The 27776-nt window shown below is 40.9% G+C and overlaps 1 protein-coding gene across 3 annotated transcripts; it reads right to left on the bottom strand.

Moving 5' to 3' along the window:
- Positions 1-228: 228 nt before the first annotated feature.
- LOC124281064 lies at positions 229-27776 on the bottom strand. Of its 3 annotated transcripts, XM_046717072.1 has the most exons (10): positions 27545-27776; positions 25332-25447; positions 24165-24260; positions 23639-23833; positions 22269-22321; positions 16631-17314; positions 10209-10398; positions 8723-9551; positions 7369-7417; positions 229-768 (listed from the first exon to the last, which is right to left on the bottom strand). In XM_046717072.1, exons 3-10 carry the CDS (start codon positions 24188-24190, stop codon positions 653-655), a joined length of 2142 nt encoding a protein of 713 aa, XP_046573028.1. In that variant the 5' UTR covers positions 24191-24260; positions 25332-25447; positions 27545-27776; the 3' UTR covers positions 229-652. The 3 variants fall into 3 exon arrangements, with proteins under 3 accessions (XP_046573028.1, XP_046573029.1, XP_046573030.1); XM_046717073.1 differs by lacking the exon at positions 7369-7417 and having other exon boundaries at positions 8716-9551; XM_046717074.1 differs by lacking the exon at positions 7369-7417 and having other exon boundaries at positions 736-768; positions 27545-27774.

Here is a 27776-nt window from a genome sequence, read left to right as displayed (position 1 = left end):
TTATGAAGGAAAGTGTCAATAAGAAAAATCTGACAAATATTGCTGAAATGAAAGAAGAGGTGGTCTGAAATTGGGACAACATGGACCACGACTTTCTAACTTCTTTGATCAGTAGTATGCCCCGCCGCATTGAAGCCTGCATTGCTGCCCATGGTGACTTGACAAAATACTAACTGTTCACATGTCTTTGAATCTGGAGTTATGTTCTGCTAATATTCACATTGATACGTGAGTAATGAGTGAAAAATATATAAAAAATTACAATCTTTAAATTCTCAATAATTTCTGGTTGTACTGTACCATGAACCTTGGCCAAGTGAACCTGAGGCATTTAAATCTATGTTTACCTGGTTCGAGGCAATATTTAGCCCAACATCAACAACAAATATCAGTAAGAATTCGGTATGAAACATTTCCTGTGCCAATACAGTTTTACGACTACTGTGGCTTTGTGAAGGTGACTTGGATTTCACCGATAACAGGATCTTGAAGAAGAGAAAGAGGAAGAGATATTAATGTTTAGTTTACATTATTGCATGAATGCAGTGTTAAAATAACAATTCAAGAAAATAATATCCTTTAAAATATAACAAATATTTTTCTTCAATGCAAAAGAAAAGAAAAGAATTTCCTTATTTGTCTGCAAAGGGTTCTATTTCCTGGTCTTTAGGGACTTGCGTTTGACACCAGATGTTGAAGGTTTCTGCAGGTCCTTTGGGTATTGACTTCGTTTTGGGGGCTGCTTCACAGGAGTGCTTACATGGCTTTCTGAAAGAGATGCAGGGCATGTAGATTCATATGCTGAGACAACAAACAGTGCAGAAGCACTCGCTGCCTTACTAAACATTGATGCAATTTGTTGTTAAACTAATAGTAGTGTACATCAACAGTAAGCAGTTTCATTGTTTTATCTGCTTTTAGTGAAACATTTTCAACACAAAGACCACAATCCACCATAAACTACTTTACAGATTACAGGCTTTTGTTTTCGGAGTTAAACAGTCCAGAGTTACCCCCCTTAGAGCATAACACAACTGCTTGACAGAAACTATAATAACTTGTGTTGACTGTACCAAATCATGTAACTAAATCTATTCCAATTTCATTAATAGTAACTGTTGTTACGATACCATTCCCATGGATATTCTATCCTTTTCCTGCTGTTCCTTTAGTTGCCACAGCACCCTTGTAACAAACTTGGAAAACACAAATAAATTATGACACTTTCTTAAACGTTTTTATTTTTGTGACAGAAACTATGCAATTTTTTCTAGAGTTGGTCTGTTGTTTTTATTGCAGTCCGCATTGGTTTGATTCTTTTACGTCTATTTGTTTTTGTGTTAGATTGCAATTCATCGGTATCATTTTGTCTCAAACGGACTGTAACCACCGTTGTGAATAGATGTACTAATGTAAAAAAATGGCAACATTTACGATGCATTGTTTTCAGTAATTTTGCCGGCCCTAACATGAGTGGATGATATCCCAGAAAATGGAATTTCCCACAGAATTCGAACTGCAATGTTCATGATGTATTGGATATCTTTTCCACATCAAAGTGAGGGTTGAAGAGGGGATTGTATACTCTGAGATTTTTGTAGAACAATAACAAACTTAGAATGCCAGCATATTCATCTATGGCTAGGTAGATCTTGTGCATATACATATTGGATTTGCTGAAAGTAAACACTGCTGGAAAAACAAATGACTCAAGCTGGATCATGAAATTTGTTTACCCTGTATACTGAAATTAGCTAAACCTGTAGAGGTTTCCAATTCTTTGAAGAGAATCGTCCTTGGGGTACATATATGCATTTTCCGCGGCTGAAAATGTCATGTGACAGTTGTATCAATGTTTTAATAAAAATATTGTACAATAAATACAATCTTTTTTATTTATTATACGGCCCCCACCACGTGGAGTTACCCCCCTGCTACGCATGCGCAGCCAACCAGGTAAGCACCTAGGCCCGTATCACCATTCTTTCTGCTAAATAAATCAGTGAAGAGAATTGCGGGGAGGTGGGTGGCCCTACCCCAAGGACGATTCTCTTCAAAGAATTGCAAACCTCTACAGGTTTAACTAATTCTTTTTCATAGAGATCGTCCTTGGGGTACATATATGCATTAACTCAGACTCCCAAAGACTGGAGGCCAGGGAGGAGGGAATTCTGTCAAAGTACACATAAATAGCGATCATTAGGAAGAAAGTAACTGACGCCACAACACTCACCTGTCATGTGTCCTGAAGTTTCCGCGAGAGGCATGATGGGAGGGTAACCGACAGGGAGGACAGTACTGAGACCCGACCTCACAAGTTAAGCAAAACATTTCGCACACTGTGCGAAAGTAAAAAACCCGCCCACATTGTGAAATCTATACAAGAGCACCATAAGGGGGAAAACCAACTCACAACCCATAAATATAATCTCATGAGAGAAAGTAGATATGATTACAGTGGATATATCAATTATACACAATTGAAAACAGTGTCAACTGTCCAGATAACCAAGACTCACTCGGTCAGGGTGGCAGGACACTGTCCACTGGAGAAAACAGAACGGCCAAAACGCGTTCGATCACAAGAATGTGTATCGAGCTGATAGTGCCTGATAAAAGTGCTAAGCCTGCTCCAAATAGAGGCAGAGCATATCTCTTCAAGGGGCAGTGACGATGCAAAAGCCTTTGAAGTGGCTACTGCCCTGACAGAGTGAGCCTTCAACCCCTCAGGGGGAGGCTTGCCCTTATCCTGACAAGCACTACAAATGACCAATACAAGCCAGCGTCATAGGGTCTGTTTGCTAGCCGGCATCCCAGCCTTCCCGCCACCGTAACAGCAGAATAGATGGGTCCTTGAGGGTCTTACGGACATCCAACGGGTGAGTGCTCATTGCAGAGGTCCCCGATGTGGAAGGCTTGGTAAGAGTAGGAAGTTCGATAGGAGCTGTCACATGGAAAGCGTGATCAATCTTCGGACAGTAAGTATCCAGGAGGCGAATACTGAAACGATCTGGATGGAACACAGTCAGCGCCAGGTCTGCCGACATAGCATGTAAGTTGCCAACCCTTCACCCAGATGTTACCGCCACCAGAAATACGGCCTTCCATGTTAACAGCTGAATGGAAATAGCCGATAGACATGAGAACTTAGGACCGGACAGCAATCTAGTACGATTGACAAATCCCAAGGTGGGCTGGTACGCCTGACAGCATGTCGAACCCGATCCATGCCAGCTAAGAAGCGCTGTAGAAGAGGGTGCTGCCCCAGAAGAGCACCATCGACAGGGGTGTGGAAAGTGGAAATAGTGGTGGAGTAGCCACGAATGGTCGAAGCCGTCAAGCCTTCTTCCAAACAAGCTTGCAGAAACTCCAATACTCGGACTAAATCCGCAAAAAAAGGATCTGCAATGCCCCTATCTGAACACCAGCGCGCATAGCGGGACCACCTATCCTCATATTAAAAGAAAGTTTGTCGAATCCCGCCTCGAAGCCAGAATTGTGTCTGCAACTGCTGCAGGAATTCCACGTTATTCGAGGCTAGACATGACAGAGGCCAAGCCACCCACTGATTCTTGGATTGGATTGCACCGTTCTGAGAATTACCGGAAACCAGCTCTGTGACGGCCATAGCACTGGCAGTGGCACAAGTAGCCGAGCTGGCTGGGTGGACAGCTGGGAGAGGACCCGGGGAATGAGTGGTAGAGGCAGAAACACCGACAGCACCTTGCCCGTCCAATTCAGCAGGAAGGCGTCGGAAGCCAACGCCCTCTGGTCCGGTATTCGAGAGCAGAACACGGGTATCTGATTCGTCTCACCAGACGCAAACAGATCCACCTGGAACAATCCGTACAACTGGGAGATAACTCCGAATATCTTCCGGTCGAGCATCCACTCATGCGGGGCCAGGATCCGGCGAGAGAAAGCGTCTGCTCGCACGTTCTCCAGCCCCAGGAGATAAACAGGGATCACCTGACCGTCGCACTGGTCGCACCAGAGGAGACATTCCCACGTCTCCTGAAGGAGCACTAGGGACACCTTGACGCCTTGCTTCAGGATGTACGTCATGGCCGTACGGTTGTCCAACTGAAGACGAACCACCTGGCCCTGAACATGCTCCCGGGAGCGCTCGAAAACCAACCACACAGCTCTCAGTTCTAAGACAATGAAGTGAAGGCGGCCTCGGTCTGGACACCGGACTTCAGCCACGTGAGGGACGCCCATGATTGGTTTGAACTGTAAGAGCTGGCGTCGAGATTTCCAAAGGGACCCCCTTGGAGAGATTCCCGACATTGGTCCACCACTGAAGGTGAGGAGACAACCACTCGGGGACTGTGAGACACTTCTCCAGATCCTCCGAGTGAGCCCACAGACTCACCAAAGCTTGCTGTATAGGGCGCATCCTCAACAACCACGCCACACGACAGAGATAGTTGCCGTCATATGACCCAGTAGACGGAGCCAAGTCCGCGCTGGTGCCTGGGGCTGGGAGAGGAATGAAGACAGCATCTCCCGTACTCTGGTGACCCAGTCGGGCGACAAAGAGACAAGACCCAAGTCCTGGGTGGGTACCAGGTCGGATTTCTTGAGGTTGATGATCCACCCTAGTCAAACTAGAATATCTATCACCGTGTGGGTAGAATCTAGGCTCGTTGGCTGAGTTAGAGCGCTGAGCAACCAGTCATCTAGGTAAGGGTAACAACGCCTTCCTTGCGACCTTGCAAGGGTAGCCGGCACTAACATGAGCTTGGTGAACACCCTGGGCACAGTGGATATGCTGAAGGGATGGATGCATTGGTAATTGGAACCCGCGTAAGAGAACCAGAGGCCAATCGCCAGAGGAGTGATCACTGGCGAAGTGTCTCCATCTTGAAGGATGGAACCTCTAACATGCGATTCAACCCCTTGAGGTTGAGAGTGAGACGGAACCCGCCATCCTTCTTCAGAATGAGGAAGTACGTGGAATAAAAACCCGCCTGTTCCTTGCCCGGTGGTATGCGCTCTATTGCGGTCTTGTCCAGCACAGCCTGAACTTCATCACGCAGTATAACCGCCTTGACCGGACATGACCGCGCCGGAGTGCGCCTTATGCCGGTGAACTCTGGCCGGCCTCGCTTCAACAGTGGTAGATGGCCGACACTTATGGTGGATAGCACAAAACAACAACACCAGACACCAACAACACATTCACTCACCAATCACACTTACAAGCTTCAAATATTTACAGTAAGTTTAAGTTCAAGTCCATTCAGCCTATATTTTTCATTAGGGAACAAGAAGAAAGAATTCAGAAAATCATTTAATATTTGCAAAATCATGATATAACATCCACTTTTTATAAAACTTATCTTGTTCACTTTTACTGAAGGACATATTCTTTTCAATAAAATACCTATCTTGTAAATAATGTCTAAAATGTTTAAAACTAAGAGTAGTTTTTAATATCTTACATTTATATATGAAGAACTTAGCTAACAACAATATTAAATCAAACACATCATCAGTATATACATTTGTTCTCATTCCAAACACAGTAAGTTGCAGGTCCAATTTCATGTTGTGAAAATGTTGACATTTATCATTCAATAATTCTAGAAAACATTTCCAAAAAGCTTGCACATGTTCACAATACCAAAACAAGTGGGAGATTGTTTCAACCTCACATTGCCAAAAGGTACATCAGTTGCTTTCAGCTAATTTGATCTTAAATAGAAATGAATTAGTTGATAGAATGCCATGTATAAGCCTGAACTGAAACCATTGAAGTTTAGTATCCCTTGTAGTCTTTAAAAATATTTTTTCCCATTCAAGCATACAATCCTCCCCTTCATTCATGAATTTTAAGTTTACATCAGATATGCAGTCAAAACATAGTAATAACACTTGGCACCCCTCTTAACAGACATCATTTTTTGATTAACTGTATTACCATCTAACTGCTCAAAAGAAGTAGGTTTCATTATCTTTAAATTAGTTTGATAACTTTTAATAGCCATGATAAGACCATTATAAGGGAGAAAATTTATGTCAAGTTCCAAAGTGTTCTGAAATTCCTCGAGAGTACGATATGTTCCGTCTAAATTGATAAAATCACGAATCTGACTAACACCTCTCTCTAACCAAAGCAGAACAAAAAATAACTTCTTTACCAATTTTTAAGTGCTTGTTATAATAGATTGGTTCTGTGATGAATTCATCAAATGAACATGGTTGAATCTTATGAGCAAACTTGTTAAAAGCAGAAATACAATCAAGCCAAAATTCATTCTTAATATCTTTATAGAGTGTACATGGAAAAGAATTACCAAATACAGCTGAATTTTTCATTTTGGGGGAGGAAGCACAGTACAAATATTTCCATTTGGATTCATAGCCAATATCCAACAACTTTCTCATCCAAGACAATTTTAAAGAACTAACATAAGAACAAGCTTCAACCATACCAAGTTCACCTCTTTAACAGGCTTACAAGAAACCACTCTTTTGATCTTATCAGGTTTACCACTCCAGAGAAATTTAAATAGTACTTTATTTAATTCATGCAGGAAGTTTCCTGGGGGGTTTGGGAGGGTAAGAAAGAAATAATTCAATTTTGAAACCAGTAATGATTTTATAATAGCAATTCTACCAAGTGGTGTAATTATTCTTTTCATCCACCTGTTGATAATTAACTGAATCTCAAATAATTTATTTTCAGAATTCTTTCCATCCATAACATTTAAATCTGTTGAAAATATTACACCCAGGAGCTTAAAATATTCTGGATTCCATTGTATGTTCAAACAAGGTAAGTATCTGATTGAACTGTTCTTTCTTGCCCCTATCCATATTACCTGAGACTTATCATAGTTAATCTCAAGACCTGAGATATCAGCAAAGAAGTTTAAAGTGAGCATAAGCATTTATCATGCTTATCTGAACGAGGGATATTTTGCCGGCAGGCAGTACACCTCGTAAACGCCTGAAAGCAAACACGCAAGCATGTAGCTAACAGCGTAACACAACAGCATAAATATACACGTACAAAACATTGAAAATTACGTGAATGCGACAGCGCGACATGAAATACTTGGTAAATAATGCAATATTTCAACCACTTGGCACACTAACCTTCCCCCCATGGAATAGCATCACGTGCTTAAACCACAGGAAAGCTAGCGTAAAAGTTTAATACAAAGTCACATAAATGAGAAATAACTGACTGCATAGTCCAGAAAACGTTTCTCAAGAACGAATAAAGACCATACATACAGTAGTTGAAGTCTCCGACATTCTTCCGACAAGAAGTAAATCAGCTTGTTACTCTTTGGAAAAACGTGTGAACGCTAGAGTGACAGCAGAAGGAATGGTGATACGGGCCTAGGTGCTTACCTGGTTGGCTGCGCATGCATAGCAGGGGGCTAACTCCACGTGGTGGGGGCTGTATAATAAATAAAAAAGATTGTATTTATTGTACAATATTTTTATTAAAACATTGATACAACTGTCACATGACATTTTCAGCTGCAGAAAATGCATATATGTACCCCAAGGACGATCTCTATGAAAAAAAATATGAAAGTTGTAGCACGTTGTTAACAGTGTGTCCGTGTTTGAAACCGCGACATCGTCACAACGTAACACTGAGACCAGGGTATGAAACTCCCAAACATATCAGTCAGACCACAGGGCTGGTTAGATGTAAAACTTGCCAGCCCTGACCAAAACTTACCTGCCCACAAAATATCTTCACATACCAGTACATGTCTAAATTTTAACCTGACTGCGGGGAATGGTGAATTTGAGAACCTGGCAGTCCGTGTTGATAATAACCGTCCCGGGCAGTCGGGCAGGCAGGTATTTCAAACGCTGCTGAGACTAGTGAGAGGTACACATCGAGACACAAGAACCACACACCTGAACCTACACCTGGTCTGTTAAGGTTATTCACGTCATTCATTATCAATTGGCTCCAGTGATGTCATATTTCAAGGGACATATGCCATGGTATGTTTATAATGGAAATAGATAACTAGGTAAATGTGCAAAATAACACTCGATCTAATGCCATGCATAAATGAGTTACAGTCAAGCACCGTTGTCTCGATATTCATGGGACCAAGAAAAATTATCAAGATATCCGAACTTTGAGACATCCGACCAGGGCATATCATCACATATCCCTATGAAAGAACACAAAACGTTTTTCAGTATGTTTTGATTCGAAAATATAATCCGCTATCAGTAGTGTTTAGTCACAACAGTGAGTACTTCCTAATTAATTCTTTTTTAATTAATCCTAATTAGATAACAAACAAGTGACACCTTCCACTCAATTAACCATAATTAGTTTACACTACCGCATCCCTTTGACTCATGCCGCACCGTGTGTAAACGTGTGGAAACAACCTCAGTTCAGAGCGATATCTGCCCATGAAAGGTAGGTGAATATCGAATTTCTTTGCAAATATCGAGTTAAAAGGGTAATTTTGCTTGTTGGGACCATGAAATAATATCGAAATATCAAGACATCCGTATCGAGTTAAAAGAGCTTGAATAATGATATATAATGAAGGATTTTGCCGGGACCGAGATGTTATATCGAGACAACCGAGATATCGAGTTATCAGAGTTCAACACAACGATGCTCAACTGTACTTGTGATATCTGTACTGTTTTGGCTATGAATCTACTTGATGTGGACTGTCCCTTTATGTTACTTTAATCAATGGAACCTACTTTGTACCTTCAGCTTGTCTGCGTCAACTTCGATCACAACAAATGACACAGGGATGGACGATGGGTCAAAGACACTTCTTATAGTCACTGGAACATTTCTTCCTTCCTCATCTACAAACACGTCCCCAATCTGCTGATGTATGCTTGCAGTGGAGAGTGAGCGTATGTCGATGAGGACTGCAAGACCCACTCCTGATTTCAGACAGAACGGCAGAACCTTATGGAAGGCTTTCCGACAATATGCCTGGAAGTTGACCACAGCGGCGTCAATCTGCCTGAAGATCATAACAGCCGCATGATGTGAAGTCTCTGATTTGGACGACTGTAAGTGGTCAATGATGTCATTGATACCATAATTCTCTTCTGATTGCATTATCAGAATATCTTCCTGGGGATGAACAAATACATGCCCAATGTTGTCATACTTCTCCGACAACCAGCGAAGAATTGTTTGCACCTCAAGTCTTCGCTTCTGTGTGTCTTCATTGGTTGTTTTGGTAACCACAGTAGCCGATGTCCATGTCACCATGTCAGGCTGTTCCTGATCTGGCGGAACACCCAGTTTCTCGCGCATACTCCCATCCTTATCAATGAAATCGTTCAGCAGCAACACAAGAGTTCTCTTGCCATCAGGCTTAAAGACGCCTCCATTGTGCCCCATTTTGGAGATCTGGGTTGTGATGCTGGACCAGGCTAGCTCCTGAGTTTGGTTGATGATGTCCTGGTTGTTCAGACGTTGCAGGAAGCCCCCCTGCACCTGGTACAGTTTCTTGTCCTTTCCCTCCAGGTACTTGTTATCAAACAGCAACCGCGTCACCTCGGGCACGTCCTGCTTTCTGAAACAGGTTTTCCAAAAAGATGAGTGAGGATGCAGATCAGGCCAGTGAGCTACAAGTGGGGGGAAAACCTGATGTGATGCAGGTGCCAGACATTTAAAAATTTCGTATAACAGAACAAGAATGTCCACTAGGTATATCAAAGGCTAGATTTCTCCCTAGCCATTCAAGTCAACTCTGCTGAAACAGACATGCTCAGGTGAGGACGATCACACATACCAATGGGTGAGTGAGTTTAGTTTTATGCCGCACTCAGCAATATTCCAGCTATATGGCGTCAATCTGTAAATAATCGAAGTCTGGACCAGACAATCCAGGGATCAACAGCATGAACATTGATCTACACAATTGGGACATAGTTTACCACGGATATCCCGCTCCAAGTGGACCAGGCCTTATATTATGCAGGTAACAACAAGCACCATCTTTTCACATCTATGATGCTGGCAAAGATGGAACCATGACCAAGTCTTACAATGACAACATGGTTGTGTTTCAGTTTCTCCAGCATCCATTACCCAGTGTAAAATATCTAAACTTGATTCTGACCCATAACTCAGCATGAATTCTCAAAACTCATTTGAATGGCTTTATGTTATAAACAGCTGTCTTATCACATCACTCTTACGAGCATGAGAGCAAACAAGCTTTACTCACAAGAAGCGCTCTGTCAAGTCCTGGATGAAACAGACCATGCTCTGTTTGGTGAGCGAAGGAGTATGGCTAAGGTCCTGCCAGATGAAAATGTTGCTGGTCTTGACGTCCAACTTCTTGCTGACTTGTTTCTCAAGTTGCTGCCGTATCTTCAAGGTTGACTTTTTCTCCCCAACAATGCATATGGCATAAGCTGCAACAGATATCACAACAGTTGGTTGTAACATATCCTTCGCATCTGCGGATGTGAAGTCAGCCCACTTGAGTGAGTGAGTTCAGTATTACGCCGCTTTTAGCAACATTCCAGCAATATCACCTGGGAGGGAGGGAGAGAGACACCAGAAATTGGCTTCACACATTTTACCCATGTGGGGAATCAAACCCGGGTCTTCCACTAGGCTACCCCACCACCACGCCCACTTGAGGTAACTGTTATCAAAAATTCTTAAAATTGTGTGAAAAAAACATTCCAAAGGGTCCATTTTGATAAGATCACTATGAGCAACCCCAATCACCTAAATCCATTTCAGTGAACCATTACTCATTAACAGGAGTCTTCTTCTTCATTAGCAGATCCCGCAATTTTCAACATGATAGAAATTACCATTATGTCCAAGACATGCAGTGAAACATCTGTATGTGTGAAACTTGATTTATTACACAAAATGTCATTTTTCAAGTAAAATTGATGTTTTTATACTTATCCTGATTCATGATCTTTTGCTTATCTCCTTTTCCCTTGCGAATGGTAGTGGAACACTTGAATCCCTTGAAGTTCCCGGAGCGGACGTAAAAATACACTCACCCACGAATTACCTCCCTTTTCCCCTTTCCTGCGCAAACAGTCATGTGACCAGCCTTACTTGTCACTCTCTCCTGATTTTTCTGCCCAAGCACTTGGATTTGCTGTGAAATCCGAAGTGTTTCCAGCGGGGAGGGCTTCTCGTCATGAGTCAGGAAAAGTATAAAAATATCAATTTTACTTGAAAAATTAGATATTTTTTCTTATCCTGACTCATGATTTTTTGCTTATAGAATCCGACGGATTGGTGGTGGGTCAAGCCACTTCTTTAGTGGATCCATCAGCTGTCCTTAGATACGTCCTGTATCCCCCATGGGAACTTCTTATCTTCTCGAAGAAACGGCATTTCCGTGATCTTATTCTTCCAACTTCCGTTATAACTCGGGGGGGGGACCACTTTCTTGTCTTACGTCAGTCTCAGACAAGTTGAATGATCTTGATTCATGTGGCTTCAGATAAACTAGTATCTTCTTATTACTAGATATCTTATAACAACCCATAGATTATGATAAGATCTTTATCAAAAATTAGTTGCGACCCCTTCACGTACAGGTAAGATCTTTACCCGTACAGGATCTTTAATCACTCATGCTAGTCTGTCCTAGACTGTGTGCATGGACTTTCAAACTAATACTTTTCCTTTGTAAAAGTTATCAACAAGTCAACGTGATAAAGGGTGAGATTTTCCAACTCAGCACCTTTGAGGAACCGTTAGTTGCTGTGCTACAACGAGAGGCCCGAATTGGTGAATGCCTTAGACGTCTTCAGTGGCAATGTCTCGGAGGTAGTGGTTGACAAACACCGTATCCAACTTCCAACAGCAGCCCTCCATAATTGCTGATATAGAGCAATTTCCGTGCAGAGCCAATGTTGACGCCAGTACGTGGAACTGTCTATCTGGCTGACCAGGTAGTTGGTTCTTGGCAATGAAGTCCCATCTAAGTCCTAGATGAACTGCAGCATGTTGCCCCATGTCAAAACTGGTTCGATCAAAGTCCAGCGCATGTATCTCTGATATCCGAGCTGCCGTGGCTAGCGCAAGCAGGAACAGAGTCTTCTGTGTCAGCAGCTCGAAGGTAGTCTGATCTAGAGGTTCGTAGGCATCACTTGTAAGATGACGTAGAATTACATTCAGATCCCAGGCCGGAGCTCTGAACTTCTTTTGCTGGTCCTCCAGTTTAAAAGATCTCAGCAGAGCAAGTAATTCTGGTACTTTCCTCAACTTGATGCCTGTTTTCATGGTAATCTCTGTACTGATGGCAGCGAGGTATGTAGATAGTGTCCAACCTTTCAGATGTCTAGTCTGTCTAAGATGACACAGGTATTCCGCCACTTGCGGATGAGTAGCTTTCATTGCAATGAAGCCTCTCCGCCTTGCATAAGTCTCAAACTTCAGCCACTTGTCATCATACAGGTTACGAGTCGATCTGCGTAACGCTAGTGTTACTGCCGTTACTGCCTTGGCTGCCCTGGCGGAGTATCCTCTTTTCTTCAAACATGTTTTGATACGGTCCACATGTGTAGCTGGAACAGTGTTGGGTTTCCGTGGACTTGCTTGGTGTGCGGATGTATGAGTAGGTTTGGCCAATCTGGTAACTTGATTGTTGGACTTCCGAGATCTTCTATTAGGCCAGTATGGCTCGACCAAGGTCAGTTGTACCACCTGTGTCTGTTTGATCTTCAACAGTACTTTCGGTAGTAATATCGGGGGTGGAAACGCATAAGGGATTAGTCCTTCCCATGATATGTTCAGTGCATCTGTTGCCCAGGCTTGAGGATCTGGAACTGGTGAGACAAACCTCTGTAGTTGTTTGTTTAACTTCGTGGCAAACAGGTCTATGCAAGGGGATTCTATTTCCCTTATGATGAGCCGAAATGCTTCTGGATGGAGCATCCATTCCGTAGGTGACGGGTGCAGTGGTCGGGCGAGAGCGTCTGCAAGCACGTTCTTGGCTCCGGGTATGTGACACGCCTTTATCCAGATGTTTGCCTCCTCCGTGATGTGGAACAACTGGAATGTGTGCTGTAGTAGGCTTGGTGATCTTGTAGATCCTTACCGATTTACGGAGAATGCCACTGTAGAGTTGTCCGTATGGACCATCAGCATTTTGTTGTTCAGCGAGCTCGACCATAGTTGTAAGGCGTTGATCACGGCTTTCATCTCAAGCAGATTGATGTGAAAATGCTGCTCTATTTTGGACCACCTCCCTGATGCAACTTGATTGTTGAAATGTGCACCCCAACCTTGTATCGATGTGTCTACATAGAGATGTGTCGAAGGCCGGCTCTTGTAAATAGGTCCCTCCGCAGACGTTCGACCTGTGGGTCCACCAAAGTTGGTACCTCTTAAGACAGCAAGATAGGGTCGACACTGTCCAGATGTTTTGTCAGGAACCGTTGCAGCGGCCTTAGTTGTAACCTTCCTGTGCGAGTCAAGTCCTGCGCCGAGGTTAGTAGACTGAGTGGACTTTGCCATGTTCGTAGTGTTAATGGAGAGATGACTGCTTGTGGAATCATAGCTTGTATCTTGACCCAATGATCTTCTGGGGCCACAATTCCATTCTGTGTTGTGATAATTCTTATTCCCAGCAATTGAAGATCTTGTTTGATTCTAACTCCAACTTCATCAGGTTCACTAGCCATCCTAGTTGCGTCAGCAACTTTATTGTGAAGTTCAGCTGCTGTCTGAGTTTGTTTTGTCTATATTGTTCCCAATGTGATGAGTACAAAAACATGATGAGTGCAAGCATATAGAGGAATATGTGTACATAGCAGCTAGTGGGCTCAATAGCGATATAGTACACTAAGTACATTGAATGTCCATGTTACTGATATGTTTTTGTTTAATAGTCATTCAGGGTTAAATTCAGGCATGAGAGGAAACCATTTGCCTAAAAAGCTTTCAACATTATTATTTCTTCTGGAGATGAATGATTCAGTGGTAAATATGTCTTTCAATATCCTTAAGTAATTATCAACTTTTGGAATTGTTTTTGTCAAAGAGCAAGTGTAAATATATCTCTTCGCAGATACGATTATGTGGTTCAGTAATGGGTTCTTACCTAAAAAGCCAAACCAGATCAAAGATTTTGTCTCACTGTTCAAGTTTCTTCCAGAAAGCTTTGGTTTCATCACATTCCCAATATACATGGCATAAGCTTTCAACAGAATCATTACACAAAGAACATATTGTATTGTCCATCAGATTCATTCTAAAAAGTACTTTTTTGGTATAAAGAATTCCGCAGAAAATTAATATTGAAAATCTAACAGTTTCACATCTCTTAAATTCTTTCTACAAGTGTGAAAATGCATCTATGGTATTTTTGATACAATATTATTTCCATGTCTTTAATACGTCTTTCCAAAAAGGATTATCAACTGCTACTATATTCTGAAAATTTGCTGCATATTTTAGCATATGCTTAAAAGGAAAATTGCATGGGTCACCAGGATTTGGTTTTTTTAAGTATAGTTTGAGTGTAGATAATTTCATGGTGTTAACAAAGGTTTTAATATCAATCATCCGTAGCCCCCCCATTTTGCGATCTTTTTTTAAAGTGCTCCGTTTGATTTTGTCTGTCTGAGTTGATTGGTACTTTGAAGAACCTGGACATGCCGTCCTCCAGATAACCGGCACTGTGTAGACCTCGATGCTGCAGATAGGTGCTGATAGACTTGGTTTTTCGTATGAATAATCAGTGCCGATGATATTCCAAACGGTAGGACGTTCCATTGGAAGTGCTAACCTCTGATTGCAGTGATGAAACATCATTCTTCCCCTTATATACGCAGGCGATCTGTGTTGATCAGCATACATCGAAGCGTTGTCTATTTATAGCAAGGCTGGTTCCAGTGTAGCATAGCAGGGGACAGGTACTCATACCGACTTTTATCAGAGACAACTTCCAAAATAACAATCGTTTATCCTCCATCATCCCTTCGCGAACCTCTGTCTGGAGATTCCTCCCTTTGCGAACGTCTATCTTGAGAGTCCTCTCTTCGCGAACCTCTATCTGTAGAATCATCTCTTCGCGAACCTCTGGGATGTGAGCCTTCTCTTTGCGAACCTCTGTCGCTAGATGTATCCCTTCGCGAACCTTGAGTGACTGCGCGAACGTCTGTGAGAGCTATGAGATCTCCATCTAGAGCGGCTAGATGTAGGAGATGGATCCTTCGATGTTCTCGAACGTTGAAGGTTTGCAGATGAGTAGGCATCTCATGTCTTCTATCCTCCTCCAAGATGACAGAGTCGTCCGACTGTGGAGACCTTCGCAAAGGTGTACATTCGCCAACGTAGTCGAGACGTAGTTCTGTGAGGAGTAGGTTCGCGCAGAGTCCATAGGTGTGCGCACGATGTCAGTAGATGAGAGGCTTCGCCGAGCCTTCGCTTCTTCCTTGAACCTACGTTCCATCATGGCCATCATCTGGTTGGTGAATTGTCTCATAAATTCACCCGGATCAAGTTCTGCGTTGATTGAAGCTGCTGCGGTGTAGAAGAAGCGTTCGCAAACGCTGATGAGTTGTGTGCCTCGACTTAACTGCGTTGAGAGGTAGGTGGTAGTCCGGTACTTCGGGTAGAAGTAACCGGGGATCATCAAAAGACGTCTACTTCATGTGGAGGTAGTATCTCTTCGTTGAAGGATTTCTGATGCATTGACTTACTAGGCCGCGTAGATTTACCCTTCGATCTGGTAACAGATGCTTTCTTCTGCGACGTAGAAAAAGATGACTTCTTTTTCTTGGCTTGAGTTGGAGTCAACTACGTTGTAGCCGATCTCTTCTTGGCCCCCGTACCAGCAGACTGCCCCTGCAACGTACTCAACATAGCACCAATATTATGAATCTGCACAATAGCAATCAACATATGGTTTGCAGGCTGATTTCCTGTTTTATCATCCGTATGCAATGACTTCCTCACCCGATCCATGGCACGTCTATAGATGTAAGACAATTATTGATTAAATTGTAGATTTGATAAATCAACACAATAAGTACAACGCAAGCTGGAAGAACATGGTTTTATGCATGAAAGGCATTGGGGGTGAGGATCAGACACGGATAACCTGTGCTTGCAAACACTGCAAGATTTCATGAAATGTAAACAAAGTTAAATAACAATGAAATTATGACACAAATTCAAATAATTTTTACAAATTCTTTACATATAATACATAGAAGTTATTGCCAAATCCATACACAGCGTAATTTTGAAGAATAGGACCTAAATAAAAAGAATATAATGCCGTAGACGGGACTCCAGTGCTCGCCCAATCATCCACTAGGGCGAAAAGGGAGAGAGTGACAAGTAAGGCTGGTCACATGACTGTTTGCGCGGGAAAGGGCAAATGGAGGTAACTCATGGGTGAGTGTATTTTTACGTCTGCTTCGGGAACTTCAAGGGATTCAAGTGTTCCACTACCATTCGCAAGGGAAAGGGAGATAAGCAAAAGATCATGAGTCAGGATACGAAAACAATGATTTTTTTCAGTATTTTCACACATAATGTATTTTCACAAAAAGAATGGCCCCATCACCCCAGATTATGAAAAAGGGAGGGTAGCTCTACCTTCCCGCCTTCACCTGCCACAAAGACACACAGCGTATCTACACAATGACTTACCATCCCGACTGGTCCCACTGGAAGTAGGTGGAGCTGTTGTGGAAGTCCCCTCGCTGCTCGTATTCTGATCCCCACTGTGATCTCCCTTGTGGTCCACCATGTGATCATCTATTGCCACCTTGGCCTCATGTTTGTCTTTACCACCAAGGTTGGTTATTTTCACTATTAACTTCTTTCCACCATTTTTCTTCAAGCTTAAAGCACTTTTTCTAACTGACGAACTTGGCATTTTTATTGTTTGATCATTTTTTGACTCAGGAGAATCAATCTTAACACATTCAATAGAGAGTTCAGGTAAATTACCATTTAGAGAACCTGTTTTTGACTTCTTAGCAGAGGTAGAACTGACCAATGTATTGTCAGCTTTTCTTTTCTGTTGTGTTTCGACTTCATCTGACAGGACTCCATTGTTGTTGTGGTCGTCGTCGTCGTCGCTGATGCTGTCAATGTCGTTACTACCTGATGAGAACATTGACTTGTCTCCTGATTCATCCGGGACGTGTTTCTCCTTTGTGCGACGTTTGACTGGTGAGTCTGTGTCACTGATCTGAACAAATGTTGTATTTGTGTTTTGAGAAAGTGCATCATAGTCGAACTCTTGGTACTCTTTGTCAAAATCAGGATCCCCTTCAAAATCACTAGCATCATCGCTGTTGTTGTTGTTGGTGGATGTAGAGGAAAGGTCTGAAAGTGATAATGAAATCAACTAATGTTGGTAGAGGCAACTGAGAGTAGAGGCAGTGAATCAATATATTAAGTTTTCAGATCGTGAGAGAATGTGTCTGGCATAAAGGTACATGCATAAAGGTGAGGTGAAGGTGAGGTGAAATTGGGTTTAACGTCGTGCTTGAGAATATTTCGCTCATATGACGACGGGCATGCGTGTGTATGTGTATGTGCGGCTGCTTGTACTAGCCCAGACTGAGGCTGTTTTTATAGTGCTAGCCCACTGAGATACCATGCCGCAGTGAAACATGAATACCCCACTCAGACACATTATACTGACTCCGAGCCAACCAGTCCTTGTTGTACCCATTAATGCCGAGCGCCAGGCAGGGACCAACAAGTACCATATTTTAACGTCTTTTGGTATGACGCGGTAGGGGATCCCACCGGCAACCTTCCTCTCTCTGGGCGGACGCTCTAACCACTACACCACGCAGGCGGTCCATGCATAAAGGTACACCTGTCTCTCGGGCATATTTTCGTATCACAATCATCCCAAGTTTAGGAGTTTGTTAATGCTACGAGTCAACAAGCAAGCATGAGAAAAGGAAGATTAGGGTCTAAAATTGTTTTAGCAATATTACATCCAAAACTGGAGGGGACACAGAAATGATCCTGATAATCGAACCAGTTCTTTGGCAGAGTGATTCATTGCTTTAACCATTAGGCTACCTAACTGATCTAGATTATAACCAAACAAGAAAACAGTGTCATCACTAGCCCACGTCATGTGAGTGTTAAGTGAGTTTGGTTTAACACCGCTTTGAGCATTCTATAGTCCAATACCCTGCAAGTTAGCTTAAAGTCAGAGGACAGCTCAAAATATTGACAACTTTCTGGATAACAACTTCTTATATTTTGTGAGTGTGATGTTTTGATACAGATTCTTGCACCATTATCAGCAGCACGAAATATGTGGGTTTTTAATGTTTAGGCCTTTGGTGAAAGCTAAGAGCAAGGCATCCTCAATTATCTCCACGGTATACGTTCCGATGTATCTCCCCCATATATATCGAGGATGGGAGCTAGGGTCCGGTGCTGAAACCTACAAACAGTGTCGGGGTAAAGTAGGATTCAAACCACTGTCAAGGACTAAACTCTGCACAGCAAACTGCAGAGCCCTGTGGAACCTTTGTACCCTTCCTTCCATAGGGCGCATTGGATTTTTGTTTGTTTATACAGAAATAAGTAATTAGGGTGTGTATGTAAGTCATAAACAGTCCTACAGAGCCCTGAGAAGGGAGGCTCTAGGGGGCTTGATGTCATCAGGGGTTTTTGTTTAAAGTTCAATTACCCCAAGGCAGATGATCTGTTTGATTGGCATTTAGAAGTTGGGGACTAATAAGAAAGTAAGATTCTTTATGGATAACAACTTCTTTTATTATATTAAGCAAGAGTGACAACTCTTGACAACGGTATAAGAATCCATACCGAAACATCGCATCATATATAATAAAAGATTCTGGATTCTTATACCGTTGTCAAGCAAGAGTGACAACTCTTGACAACGGTATAAGAATCCATACCGAAACGTCGCATCATATATAATAAAAGAAGTTGTTATCCATAAAGAATCTTACTTTCCTACCCCAAGGCAACCTAGGCATACTTTTCACTGGTTGTTTTCACACATGCCCATTTTTTTCAACAAAAAAAATCAAAATAAAGAACCAGATTTGCCTTCATTTCGATATCATGTTGTTTTCACTCTTCTAACATCGCAATGTTGTCATATCTTTTTTATTCTTTTAATAAATCATTTCTTGCATTGTTTTTAAAAAAATTTATCAACAATTATCTGTATGATTGTTTATCTTTTAAATATTAAGCTTCATAAAACTTTTAAAAAGTCTATGACTAAATACACAGATGTTAAACTTATTGTTCTTTCTATATTCTCACTTTATTATCCAATTCTTGTCAGCCGAAGACGAGACACGAAGTAATAATTAACTTCAATCCAGTGACATGTTGTGTCAAAATTAATATACCCCCAATGCCCCTTTCCCCTAAATAAATTTGCACAAACCTGTAGAGGTTATGAATTCTTTGAAGAAAGTCCTCCTTAGGGTACATAAAAGCATTAAAATGTCCATTTTAATTACCTACGACAGTTGTAACAATATTTCAATAAAATATGTTACAAAACAAAAAACTTGTTTTTGTCTAGTGAGACCACCCCTACAGGGCCCCCTACAGCCAAGAGGGGTAACTCTGGCTGCTTACCTTGTACCTCACTTTTCATGCTGTCATGCTTTATTTAAGTTCAAACTCAACACAATCGTGAGAGGTCTCATGCAAGTGACATCAGTAGTTTCAGAAGAAACCTGCCCAGGCATGATACAGAAGTAAAATAACATGGGTGAAGGGACGTAACAAAATGCTTGCACAAAACCTAAAATGTTAGCAAGGGAACTAACTCTTGAAAAACTAGTTAATGGCACCACTTTTCTACCTCAGTCTAATGGATACTTCTAAGAAAAGCATGCTAATATTCATTCATGTCATGTCTATAATTTCTGACAAATCTTGTCCTCATTCCAAGCAGTATGCAGTAAGCTGTAGAGCTGAGCAATATGACCGGTCAACCAGTATTTACCAGTATTTACCAGTTCAGACATGAAAACAATATGTACTGCGATACGCTGATTGAAAACCGGTATTTTGACTTGTATTCGTAAAACTTCGTAACACTCTGAAATCTTCGGATTTTTCCTTGTTTCATTTGTGCCAAATAATATTCACATTTTTATTTCATCATGATTCAAAGTTGTTATTAAAGCTTCATCAAGCCTAGTGATTTTGTTGTGTTTTTGCTCTATAAATCAAGCATTAACTCGATTATAAGTAGTTCTTGTTTAAAAATACTTCATGCAATATATTGCAATACATATCGCAATATATGCTTTCGCATGGCAATATATCTCAATATGAAAATTCTGTGCAATACCCACCCCTAGTAAGTTGCAAAAAGATAGGTCATAAGTCCTGTGTAAGTTGGAAAGAAGGTTTAGACAGTTTTAAAGGTTTCGAATGACATGAATTGTACATATTATCAAGATCATTCATGAAATGTATCCCATTAAAAACCATTCCTTATGAAATATAGAGGTATTTCTTATTTTTATGTTCTCGTTAGACCATATGTATTGTGCTAGGGTGGCCATGTCAGTTATATTCTACACGTGGATGCTATCTATGAATTTCCACCTGGCCCAAATAAGGTCTTTGTACCATGCATTAGTTATTCTGGTGGAAGTCTTAATGTCCTGCAAATAATTTCGAATACATCATAGGGTCCTGAATTAGGTATATTAAATAAAAATATGGACATGTGAAATCGATTTTGTGAAACTGAAGCTTGACTCAACACTGATATTTTTGGGACATCACAATTCTTGTATTGGGGGGCATTTTATTCCTCCATCTGATGTTTCACAAACAATCTGACTTGTGTTGACTTTGTTGGGTTTACCTTACCAAATGAATGTGAAACACCTTTTTTGAAAACGGGATAATATCTGCGGGATCTGGTAGAGATGAGAATAAATGGTTACATTTTGGACGAATTAGTGACTCTAGCACAGTATAATTGAAGTTAAGTTTCTTGAAGCTAAAGTGCACAAGAGTGCACATTTTCTGAATACATTGTGATAATTCCAGCCAGTCATTTTGTCGATATCAGTGTAGGTTCACGCCTATGGCTTTTAACACATGCCATGTTACAGGGTGGTATGAACACTATATAATCCTCCATCATCCAGAATACTTATGTCCAACTTGTGGTATATAGGTGGCCAATGTCCATTACAAGGGTATGAAATGAGGCTGGATATAACTCACTAAAGCTTAATGACGACTCCATGATGCATGTACCTTGTACAAACATTACCACAGCCTGACACAGAAACAATGGTTAGTTGGGAGTCCACAATGTTATGTGATCTGTCACAGAACATCACTGGTCTTTAGTCAGTAAACGCTGGGTTCCTTCTCCCTGAAACCGGACTGTATAGAGACGACAATACATGTCAAATGACATCACCCCTCACTGCTCAGGTCACTTGTTGGTTTCTCTCCCATTGAAACCAAACTGAACAGAGACTGCAAAGTCATGGCATGCCACATGACACCATCGCTCATTGGTCAGATCACTCTTTGGTCAGATCACTCATTGGTTTGTCTCTCAGTGCAACCAGGCTGTATTTTGACATGTTTGTTAAAAACAGCAATCACACAGAGCGAAGTGGACATATGCAAGCACATGTGATGGTGGAATGTAGTACTTCAATGAGTGAGTGACTATGGTTTTACGCCGCTTTTAGCAATACTCCAGCAATATCACGGCAGGGGACACCAGAAATGGGCTTCACACATTGTACTTATGTGGGTCCGGAGAGCGGAAGGTCGCGGGTTCGATCCCCGACCGTGTCATATCAAAAGACATTAAAATATGGTACTTGTTGGTCCCTGCCTGGCTCTCGGCATTAATGGGTACATCAAGGACTGGTCGGCTCGGAGTCAGTATAATGTGTCTGAGTGAGGTATCCATGCTTCACTGCGGCATGGTATCTCAGTGAGCTAGCACTATAAAACCAGCTTCAGTCTGGGCTAGTACAAGCAGCCGCACCTCCACATACACATGCATGCGCGTCGTCATATGAGCGAAATATTCTCAAGCATGACGTTAAACCCAATTTCACCTCACCTCACCTCACTTATGTGGGTAATCGAACCCGGGTCTTCGGCGTGACGAGCCAACGCTTTAACACCGTATACACAAGAAATTGCTTTCACTGGAGCAGCATCTATAATGTTTAGTTACAAGTAGTAAACGTTTCCAACAGTCCATACATGGTATTGGAGAAAGGTGTAATGCAACAATAAAGGGAATCAAAGAGGAGTAACTCACAATGTTTCAAATTCCTCCTGTATTGATCTTCATGTTCTTTACAGCAGAACACTCTGAAACACAAAATATTCCCTCGTGATCTTAGTTCACTATACACTAATGAAAATATTTAAACAAAGAGATCTGAATATGACATATTTCACATTTTGTTTGTAACAAGCATATCACGGATCCTAACGACTGGATCCCATTCTTGGCCTCTTACTCACACCCACTTGAAACTGCAACAGTTGTTTCTGACTGAAAACAGGGCATTATCTCATCATGGCTAATTGGAATGAACTGTTTGTAAAATGTTTGAACGTAAATGATGCATATGTTTTATGTTAACAGTTTTGAAATCACATACAAAAAATGTACTCCATCAAGAACCGTTACTATTACTATAGTCCCTGTGTGTGTTTGTGCATGGTAAATGAACTTTATTGTGAATAAGTACAAAGTATGTTTAAACAGAGCTACAGGTAACTTTATGGGTCATTGAGTTATGTACTCGCTTGTGTTTATCTCAATTCGGCATCCTAATTTTCCTTTGAGTAACCAAAAAAATTGTACCCACCTCACTCAAACTCAATTGGGTATTTTGCTATTTTCCATTACTATAATACAGTGTAAAATTTTGTTTTCATGTTTGTTATTTATATGTCATCTGTAATATGAGAAATGAAAGACTGCAAGTTGCCAAGTTCATGTGCTGAAATAGAACCTCTCAATATACCTTAGCTATTTCATCTATTTTGGTATGTACGCATGTAAGACAATTCTTTTTTGAGTATTTACAAAACTTCAAGCATACTTTTACACAATAGACTTAATAGGAATTGAGTTTTCACATAAATATTTGCTTAATTTACGCAGACACGCAGCTTATCTGAACCTCTGGTAAAAAGATCCAACAAGACTTACTGTCATGTTACCCACATTGTGACACTGAATCTGGGATTTAAACCCAACACCAATCATCATATAACCTGTCCTTGTCTTGTATACATTACTATAAACAGAAATACAAAGACTATTAGGGCTTCTAACATTTCACATCACTAATGACTGAACTAGCAGACTTCACAAATGAGCACAGACTCAGACAATTGGGCCACCTTACTGATCCTTAAGGACATAAAATGTTTAACGCTTGAAAACTTACACAATGTAGATAAGGCCAAAAAAAATAAATGTTGTGGTTCCGATTTCCTACATTTCAGTACTAGGGTAGGTAGGTAGGGGTTTTGGTTTTTACATTACTCATGTGTCAGAAAATAAATTAGGCTCGGCGGGAATATTTAGGGTCGGTCGGAAAATCGGAACAACAAGTTTTTTTTTTTTTAGGCCTAATGGTAAGGCTTGATCAAAGTAACTTTGATCCTCACCTGTAGAGCACAGTTTTCTCCCCTTTTAGACTTGATATGAACAACGAGCCTCTTTGTGACAACGTTGGGAGACTTCTTGGCGCAGTAGTAATGGAAAGAACGTCTGCAAGACCTAACGGCACATCCCGCTGTGGCCCCTCGAGGTCCCTTCTTCTTTTTCTTGCTGGCCTTGCCACACCCACAAACAAAACATTTCTGCAACAGAAACAGCATGTACCACAGTGTGAACGGTCTGAACCCGTCGGGAGTTGAACTGGTCTGAATGCATGGCAAACAGTCCACTGACCTACTGGGGAAGCAGAACATGACATCATCAAGGTTCCATGCACCATGTTTATTATTTATATAATATAAACATACAGAATAATGTACTTTTCCACTGTAAACTTTCTCTGATCATGGATTATTGAGTCTTGACATAAGCATGAGTATTTTTAATTTTTTTAATCAGAAAATAATCAGAAGATTTCTCCACAAAAATTGTAATGGCGGTTGTAATATTCATTATGTTCATGGAGACACTCACTGTCTGCTTCCCACGTCTGTATTCATCCATAACTTTGTCAATCTTGAAGCCTCCAAAGTGGTTGAATTTATACTGCGTTAGAAGGGCGGAATATTGCTGAAAATACAAACAAACATCCCATTCAAGTTACATTCTATAATGATAATGCTCTGAATAATCATAGTAATGATATTTAACTTGTTTGGTTTGTTGTTTAACACCGCTCTCAGCAACATTCCATCTATATCAGTATATGGCGGCGGTCTGCAAATAAGTGAGTCTGGACCAGACAATCCAGTGTTCAACAGCATGAGCATCGATCTACGCAATTGGGATACAATGACGTGTGCAAACCAAGTCAGCGAGACCAGCGATCCTGTTAGTTGTCTTTTACAACAAGCATGGGTTACTGAAGATCAATTCTATCCCGGATATTCACAGGTAACAAGACACTTGTTCTCATAAAGCACACCATATAATTCACACAATATAATTGAACAGCAAAAATGTCAACAAATGGATTTCACAAAGAAGAAAAAAGCTGGAAATGTCTCCCACAACAATTTGTAAATATTTAATTAAATTTCATACCTAAGACTTATGAAGTATACTGACTGTCAGTAACTGACGGTCATATATACTCAAAGAAACGAATAAGGGAACACATGAAAGTACAAGTGTTAATTTATTCTTGTCCAGGTTTCTTCACAAGGTACGTATTACACTGTGAGTGAAATTCTGGAAATATATAAAGGAACACTTATACTTTCATGTGTTCCCTTATTCGTTTCAAAGAGTATATTTTAGGGCTGAGACGATTCACCGATGCATGGCGATACATTTAAGTTTGATACAGATATCGTATCGTGGACTGGTGTATCGATACACAACTTTTTTTCAAAACAGTATTATCTTAAACATGTTACAGTACTTATTTAGAGAAAAATATGCAAGTATGATGGAGTTACTTGTTTGTTTATTACAATAGTGTTATTGTTAAACACAAATACCTTGAAATAATTCATTTTAGATCTTGATACCATGTCATTCTTTCAAGGTGTATGTATCGTGATACGTATCGCATCGCAGGTAAAATATCGCAGTATGTATCATATCGTGACATATGTATCGTCCCAGCCCTAGTATATATGACAGTGTTATAATTCAAGACATTGTATGCCTACTGACCATGCACCTGTGATGAGCAACAATCCACCCTTCATCTGTTATTTCAGAGTGCAGCATCCCGCATACGTCTTCAGCATCCTTGCGCCGACAGAAACCACACACACCTTCCTCCATACCTACACAAACAGACCACACACTTTAGATGATGTACCCCAGGTAAGTTTCTGTGAACGGAACTGTACCTTAAACAAAAGTCAAAATACAGAAACCCTTCACCCTAAACAGCAGATACATCCATAATTTCTCAACCCAAAATTGAAACCCCTTATGTTGAAGTTCCTATTCACCTGATCTAGGTAATACTGTGCACCGAGAAAGCTTCATCAATGTATAAATGCTTGTTTCTTACATAATGCAATCAAATGTATGACAAACAGTATGACAAACAACAAGGAGAGTTCTATGGAATTACAACTTCTTCAATATAACATGAGCAACGTTTCGGTGTAGCTGCTAACACCGTTATCAAGTAAAATATGCTTGATAACGGTATTAGTAGCTACACCAAACGTCACTCATATTATATTAAAGAAGTTGTATATCCATAGAACTCTCCCCATCATTCATCACACCAACTTCTAAATGCCACTCAAACAAGTCAACAGTATGACAGTTCCAATCAAGAAAACACTGGAATGTGGAATTGACTCAGAATCAGTCATTTTTCTGTATTCTGATTTTGGCTAGGGTATGTTCTTTAACTATTTGTTATCCTGGTTCACAAACATACAGAAGAAATGAAATATTGTCAATCTTGCTTCAGATGGACTAGGTGGAACACTGCAGTGAGCCCTACAGAAGCTGTATGAAGGTAATCCTTAAAGAACTGAATCTACATCAACCATCAAGTGATTGACATCATGAGCATCAAGCCATACAACAGGGATTCAAGGTCAAGCAATGAGGCATAGGCAGGGGTGGAAATAACCCATTGCCCGACGTCCCAGTCCAGTGGTTTTTTTCTGTTGGGCAAGCAATATATTATGCTGTACCGGTGTCCAGTTGACTTTCCAATGTTAATTGACTGCATCCGTGGTGTAGTGGTTAGAGGGTCCGCCCGGAGAGCGGAAGGTCGCGGGTTTGATCCCCTACCGCGTCATACCAAAAGATGTTAAAATATGGTACTTGTTGGTCCCTGCCTGGCGCTCGGCATTAATGGGTACAACAAGGACTGGTTGGCTCGGAGTCAGTATAATGTGTCTGAGTGGGATATTCATGCTTCACTGCGGCATATGGTATCTCAGTGGGCTAGCACTATAAAACCAGCTTCAGTCTGGGCTAGTACAAGCAGCCGCACATACACACGCATGCACGTCGTCATATGAGCGAAATATTCTCAAGCACAATGTTAAACCCAATTTCACCTCACCCCACCTCCAATGTTAATTATGTTGCTTATTTAAAAAATCAACAAAAAAATTGACCGGTATAGAGGAAAAATTATCAGGGCAAGTGATTTTACATGTGCCAATGTACCGAAGTACACCAGCAATTTTACAGTTACTTCCACCCCTGATAGGTTGCTCGGATGGGTATTTTTTAACTGAAATCACAAGTGGACAAATACATGCTTCTACAAATAAGCAGCAGTATATTCCCAGAATCTAACCTGTTTAGAAAGGTTATCCAAATGATAGAGACATAAACAATGTGTGAATACAACATCAAAATCAAAAGAAACGGCTCTTCCATTACAATTTTCACTTCAGTAGATCATCTGATCATGTTTGCTATTCACCTAATAAAAGGAATCACACTGTACTGATGATCTGATTACTTTTTTTCACCTTTCTCTAATAATGCTTGCTTATCAACAACTCGATGAAAACACGATTATGCCTGAATAATCGTTTTTGCTGTACATTTTCCACCGACTATACAACTATTTGTTTACAATTTACATACTTTTCCCAGATTTGTGTTTTGGTTTTTTTATCTATATTTTCTTCATGAAACCAGCTGATACCAATACATACTTCAAGATAGTGGTTATTAGTGACTTTTATCGTTTGACATCACTCTTAAAAAATTCGGGTATGGACTGGGTACGAACACGCATAGACTTTGGACATTTTGAAATTTTGTTTCGGAACTAGGTCTACAGGGCTTGTGTATATTAACCCCATCTTACACTCTCATATTAACCATGATAACTCAGAATCAACTTGGGGTTTGAAATAATCATCTGTAGGTGCTGCAACATTACTACGTACTGTGGGTTGCTTGTGAACTTCTATAAACCGATAATATTCAAATGTTCATGTATCAGTAAATGGCGCCAAATTTCTCAATAATTTCCTGCAGTAGAACATTCGGTAGAGGTCGTGCAAATCCGCAATTAAACGACGACGTGATGAAGAACTATACAACTGCTGAATGAGCGATGTTCCGATTGTAAACACAACTGGGTCCCAGTCTAAGCATTATATGTAAGAATAGAACGGA

Source organism: Haliotis rubra, unplaced genomic scaffold, assembly GCF_003918875.1.
Source record: "Haliotis rubra isolate DU_JTF1 unplaced genomic scaffold, ASM391887v1 Scf279, whole genome shotgun sequence".
Classification (NCBI taxonomy): Eukaryota; Metazoa; Mollusca; class Gastropoda; order Lepetellida; family Haliotidae; genus Haliotis; species Haliotis rubra.
Note: the sequence above shows the minus strand (reverse complement) of the source record. Positions and strands in the feature narration are given on the sequence as shown.